This window comes from Coloeus monedula (genome assembly GCF_965178545.1).
Source record: "Coloeus monedula genome assembly, chromosome: 3".
Lineage (NCBI taxonomy): Eukaryota > Metazoa > Chordata > Aves > Passeriformes > Corvidae > Coloeus > Coloeus monedula.
Window position 1 is genome coordinate 78,899,894 of NC_138783.1, and position 6,757 is coordinate 78,906,650.

Here is a 6,757-nt window from a genome sequence, read left to right on the forward strand (position 1 = left end):
GATTCTCCCCCTCTACTCCACTCCCATGAGACCCCACCTGGAGTGTTGCATCCAGCTCTGGGGCTCCCAGCCTAAGAAGGTTGTGGACCTGGTCTAGTGGGAGGTGTCCCTGCTTATGGCAGGTTAGACTAGATGGCCTCTAAAGGTCCATATTCTAATATTTTATTTTGGTGTTGTCACCATCCCTGTCATCCTGGCACAACATACCACAGAAATTTGGGAAGGCTTCAGACAAGAGGTTCAAAATTTCAACATAATTTGTGGCTAGTGCCTGAATGCCTGTGCCAATGCCTGTGGCAAATTTGTGCTAATGTTCTCAACCTAGTGCATGTGCTTTCTTTAGTTAAGTCATCCCTGTCTCCATCCCTCAGGGTTTGCATATGCAAACCCATGAGCAGCCACTGAGGTTGATGTTTGGGTAGGTAGTTCCATAAAGTGGAAATCCACTGATGGATCTGTGGGGAAATTCTAGGTGGCTATTTGCATTGGATTTGTACATACAGAGGAGGAAAGGTTACTGGCAGTCATAGTTTTTCAATACAGTGCTTGTATAATGGTATGTTTATCTGAGGTTCAGGTTTACTCCTTGGGAATGGACACAGTTGATAAATTGGCATAAGCTTCTTGTCCTTCACCTCTGATGCAGGACCAAAGAGCATTTTGTATGTCCTTCCTTGTGTGGTTACACTTCTAAACCAAATGTAACCATCTGACTTGGTTTTGTGGTTTGGTCTACAAAGTCTTTGTGTGCTGGGCCTTCCCTCTCCACAGCTGTGCTGGGCAGGTGGACCTGTATGTCCTGCCTTTGTGGGGTCTGTAGAGGTAGAGCACAAGCTGCCAGAGAAAATGAAAACAATATTAAGGAAGCAAAAGGAAAGTCTGTGTGTGTGTGTGTGCGTGCATCATATTCACTCAGAGAAAATAAGGGTATCACCAAGGTTGATATGGGTTTTCCTCCCCTCCCCCTTTCATTGTCCCTTCTGCACTCCCACACGTGACGCACATACATCTGTTGGAAAGTACAGGGCATTTCATTAGGTAGGCTTGGACTGTCTGCTGGGCTGTTTAAGCATTCTTAAAATGGACATTTCTATCTCCTTAGAGGTAGGGATCCAATGAAGTTTGTACACCTGGCAAAACTACCCTTGTCCTCTTCTTCAGTGGCACTGTGGCAAGGTCCCGGAGCCCCGTATTGCTATCAGGGTATCTAAGTATCAAGGTATGGCAACAATCTGCCACTGACATGTTGAAGTACCACCTGGGTTTCTCTTTGAAAGGGTTTCTCCCTTGTCTGTGTAAAAAGGTTCACAAAGCTGTGGATGCCCCATCCCTGGAAGATGTTCCAGACATCTTCCATTTAAATAAGAGTACATAGCAAGGATGTACGAACAAATGAGTGTGCTGAATAGTTTATCCAGAAAACACCAAGTAGAGCTGAAGGGGGACTGATACAGAGCTTCATTGAAAGTTGAAAGCAAAACCTGCCAACATATTGTTGCAAAACCAGGGGCAGCTCCTTTTCTGTCTCAAACACCAGAAGAACCAGACTCCCTGCTGTAGATATTAAGGTAGGACTCAATTGGGGTTAATAAAACTTAGGTGTTGTTGTGCAGTAGCAGCTTAAAAGATAGTGTATAAGCCTGATTTTGCTTAAAAAAGAACCTGGTGGTTTTTTGATAGAATAACTTAAAATGAAAAAAACAGATAAAATGCCACGTTCATCATTGCCTTCTCATGGTGGATCTGCTGCCTCTGGTGTCTCAGGAGCAAGTGGTTGAGAGCAGAACTATAAGTGTAGTGGAGAAGGAGGAGCTGCTCCTTGGAGACTGTCAAAACCAATGCAGCACATGTTGTGGGAGGCTGGATGGTGGTCTCAGGGGAAATCATGCAGTGCTGTGCCGAAGTTTTTGAAGTTACCTTGATGAGTAGCTAAGGGTGGATTAAAATGCAATGGCCTACTTTGGGAGCAAAATGTCTTCCTCCTCTGATTTCTGACAGAACATTTTTTTCACAAGCCATCTTCTACTCTACTCCAGAGAAATGCTGTTGTTCCTTTCCCCATCTTGCTCCATCCTGTGTCAGGGATGGTTTCTTATCTCCTCTCACTCCCTAAGCAAGCCTGCTGCTTTCTGTTTGCTGTTGTTCTTCCCAAGTTGGCTGTGATATAGGCAGCAAATGGGTTCCCTATGCCACAGGGGAGTCACAGGCTGTCTGCCAGTCACTCAGGCATGTGCTTAATGTGGGTGGTGCTCTAGTGGTCTTGGTCTGGTGGTCACTTGAAGACCAACCAGCCCATGCATAGAAGGGTTGGATAAGAAGGGTTGCATGAGAGCCTTGAGGCAGCATGTGTTCCCATTGATTAATGGACATTTTGGAGTAGAGAGAAAAAGTAATGAAACATGAAATAAGGCTGCTATAAAAATGTATTGGAGGATTCACTCTGTGATCATACTTTTGGGCTCTCAATATAATGTTGCTAATATTTTTGTATTGCTGTTGGCTGGGGTACCTCAGCTGGTACTGGGACCTCTCTAAATATATCTTCAAGTATTGGACTCACAATACTTGAATACTTCCCTACAAGTCTATTTTTTCCCCTGTGAGACAGCCCATATTACCTGTCATATATGTTATTACCCTAAGCTGTTGCTTACTTGCTGTGACCAAGCAGAGCTTCCCTGAATAATGAAAGGCAAAAAGTATTTCGATTGTCTATGAATTGTGGAGAAGGACTTGGTGGTACTGGTGAATGAAAAACAAGCCAGCAATGTATGCTCACAGCCAGCCATATCCTGGGCTGCTTCAAAAGAAGTGTGGCCAGCAGGGCGAGGGAGGAGATTCTGCCCCTCTGCTCCACTCTCATGAGACCCCACCTGGAGCGCTGTGTCCAGGTCTGGGGCCCCAACATAAGAACATTGGAGAGAGTCCAGAGGTAGGCCACAAAGATGATCAGAGGGCTGGAACACCTCTCCTATGAGGAAAGGCTGAGAAAGTTGGGATTGTTAGCCTGTAGTAGAGAAAGCTCAAGAAGACCTGATTGCAGCCTTTCAATGCTTAAAGGGGGCTTATAAGAAAAATCTGGAGATATTTTTAGTAGGGCCTTTACCTACAGGAAAAGGAGTAATGGTTTAAAACCTAATAATAGGGCAGTTTCAGACTAGATATAAGGAAGAAATTTTTTACGGTGAGGGTGGATGTCCCATCCCTGGAAACATTCAAGATCGTGTTGGACATGGCTCTGAGCAACCTGGTCCAGTTGAAGATGTCCCTGCTCATTGCAGGGCGACTGGACTCAAAGGCCTTTAAAGGTCCCTTCCAAGAAAAACTGCCCTATGATTCCATGGATTCTGTATCAGTAGTGTGGAAAACCCTTATAAGACTGATCTTGTATTACCCCACCATTACACTTCAGGCAATCACTAAAGGCACAGAGTAGGGTCTCACTGTGTAAGCTGCACTTCCAGCCACCTCTGGAGAGTGATCCATCCCAGTCAGTACTAGACTGTGCCTCAGCTCTTTAAAAGCAGGCACAAACATTCGAGTCTGTGTCTGATCTACTTACCTTTTATGGCCAGTGGAGAGCAACACGCACTTCTAGGTCATGATTCATCTTGTCCAAATGCAGACATCCAGAATAGCTCAGTGAATCACACTCTAAACCTGCTTATTTCTTTCCATTATAATGGGAAATTATAAAATGAGTACAAGGTGATTAGCTATATGCATACATCTACCCTGTCAATGTCTCCAGGGAGGTAAGATGAACATCCTACAGGCCTAAGACAGATTTTGATTTCTAGAGGGTCTTACCCCTCTTCATGCCTTAGGAAGAAAGTGAAAGACAGGTCCCTAGCTTAGACTAGACACTTACCTTTTAAGTTAATAAAATTAATTTAAGATTACTCTCATCCTGAATCTGTATCTGTCACTAAAATGCTAGTATTTTTTTCTGGAACTGGCCATTCCCCAAAAGAGCTATCGAGGATTCAGGAAGCAAACACAGAAACATTTCAGAGAAGTTTCACACTTAATTTATTAGTATTTTATTTAAAACTTTTTATTTTTAATAATAAATTTTCTCTTTTGATGATTGACTTGTAGCTCAGAAGAGATTAACTCTCCTTTGGCAGTGGCTGGGTTAACCTGAGTACTCTGATGGCAAGCAGGTTGTGCCTGGCTGGTTGAGGGCAGGTTTTGATCCTTCCACCATACATGTTAAATGGCATCAACCTCTTTTACTTCAAACTCTTGTTTGTCCAAAACTTGAAGAGGGAGACGATCGCCTGCTGGAATTTATCTCCTGACACTACATAGAGCAGCAAATTTCCGAAAGTATTTAAAGCTGCTAAAGATTTAGTTATAATAAACATAAAAAGGATTGTTTTCTTCAAGTGGCAGCTAACTGGTTGTACTTGGAGCTCCAGACGAATCCCTCGAAAGACATGGAAGGGGAGGAAGCACACGTAGAAGACCACCAAGAGGAGAACAGTGAGTCTGCGAGCCTTCTGTTTGTAGCAAGCCTGTGTGTGGGGCCCGGTGGCCAAGATGCAAATGATGAGCACGTAGCACAGAGTCACCGTCAGCAAGGGCAAGAAGAAGGCAAACACAGTCAGTGCCCAGTTGTACCAGTGACTGGTGTCAAAGTCCTCAGCAGCAACCAGGTCTGGGCAGATGGTCTTGTTCTGCCTCTGACTTGGGGCAATCAGGATGGCCACGGGGCTGAGGGCCACAAGGGAAATCATCCAAACGACTGCGCAAGTCACCACTGCCCATCTCCGCTTCCGAAGAAAAAGGCATTTCATGGGGTGCACAACTACCAAAAAGCGGAATATGCTGAAGCAGCTAAGGAAGATTATACCACTGTACATGTTGAAGTAGAAACAAAACTGAATAAACTTGCACATGAAGTCTCCAAAAATCCAGTTATTTCCATTAACATAGTAGTGTATAAAGAAAGGAAGCGTGACTACATACAATAGGTCAGTGATAGCCAGGTTTAACATAATGATGGTGCTGCTTTTCCAGGGCCTCATCTTAACACAGTAAACAAAAATTGTCACAATGTTCCCTGGGAAGCACACCAGGAAGATTAGGCTGTAAGGGACCAAGAGATAGAGTTTCACCTGTAAGAAATCTTCATCCTTGCAGCTTGTCAATCGGTCTGCGGGGCTGGGCTGAGCAGTAAAATTGCTGGTGCATTCAGATGCCATGTTTGCAGAAATCTCCTTAAGGCTTTACAAAAATCAGATGTTTAGTTTTAATTGGTTTGTCGGAACAAACGCTTTCAGCTAAACCTTTTGTCACTGGAGAAAATGTTTCACGTTTGAGAAGGCATAGTAGTGAGAGGAAATGAGGATTTGCTAACGTACCCAGTCTGACCTAGATAACTCCACTGAAATATATAATTTCACCCTCTCCTCTCTTTTACATTTAATTTTGATAGTCATTAATTTTACTCTTTCTTTGTTTAGCCTCCTTCATTGAAGAAGACAATTACTGCTTATCTGCAAATCTTCAGGGGTAGGAAGCACACATTTAGAGAGCTAGAGGGAGTTTGGGCTAATATTTTGCAAACCTTTGAACAAGTCTAAACATTTCAGAAAGTAAAACCATATCCATATATTATCTTCATTAATCTGAGCTAATCAGTGTTTCGTGCTCATGAAACAGAGATGCTGTTCTGCCTTCATGAAAGCCAAAAGATGTTAGGTTTAGTTACAGATCTCAGGACCTGATGTTCCAATAACCTGACAGATTGTTCCCTGAATATGATTTTATTCTCTTGGAGTCATCAGAGTATAAAATTAGTATAAATGTTTTCGTTTCAGTTTTTGGAGGGTTGTTTTTTGGCAGGGGTGTTATTTTGTTTTGTTTTAGCTTTTCAAATCAAGCTCCATAGTGGCATAAAACTGATTTAAATTATTAAAGACTGTTTCTCAAAGGGCAGAGGGAAAACGGAAAGCACAGAAGGAAGGCAGTGATCTTGCTTCCCATTTTGTGCCAATTTAAGCCAGGCAGACTTGTCTCTGAAATGATTTCTGGTCTGCCATAGCCAGTTTGGATCTCCCCACAGTGAGTTCAAGACATACCATTTGTTGGTAGAGTTTTAACCTGAAAAAATGGTAACCAAGGATGGAAATAATCTAACTTCAGGTATCAGAAACTTAGATGCTTTAATTGGAGTCAGTCCTTCTAAACCCCCCCTGTATTACCAAAGGAGAGGAGTAAGTTCCTCCAGGACATAATATATCTACCCACAACTGAGGTTTCTAAGATAAATTATTTACTCTTTTGGCATACCTATTTCTTTCCATTGATACAAAAGGCAGCCCAAGGTGACTAGTTCAGACCTGTATATCTCAATGAGACTGTGTGCCTTCAGCATCTCAGGTGAGCACCACTCTTCCAGATTCTAATGAATTCCATGTGAGAAAATATTTTAAAGAAACTTCATAAAGTGCAAGACAGGGTACTATCAAGCCTAGATGCTCTCTCTTGTCCCAGAAACATCATCTTTAAACTAAACCAGTGCTACATTAAACATCCAGGGTGAAATCAACACATTAAGAAAAACCCAAAAAACCAACCAACCAACAACAACAAACCTGGAAAAAAGACAGAATTGTACCTTATTCAGTCTTGGAAATTCTCTTGTGTATAGTTTTTGATGTGTTTCAGTTGTTTAACACATTACCTGTATGACTCTTCATTATCCCAATAACCAGTGGAACATGACCAATTTGCTCTGACAAAGCCA

At 42.6% G+C, this 6,757-nt stretch overlaps 1 protein-coding gene across 1 annotated transcript; it reads right to left on the reverse strand.

The window, feature by feature from the left end:
* Positions 1 to 4,235: 4,235 nt before the first annotated feature.
* On the reverse strand, positions 4,236 to 5,210 carry LOC309570666 (2-oxoglutarate receptor 1-like; the record flags this gene model as incomplete). The annotated part of the gene is made up of 1 exon (XM_082277648.1): positions 4,236 to 5,210. The coding sequence occupies one exon, from the start codon at positions 5,208 to 5,210 to the stop codon at positions 4,236 to 4,238; it is 975 nt and encodes a 324-aa protein (XP_082133774.1).
* Between the last annotated feature and the right edge of the window lie 1,547 nt (positions 5,211 to 6,757).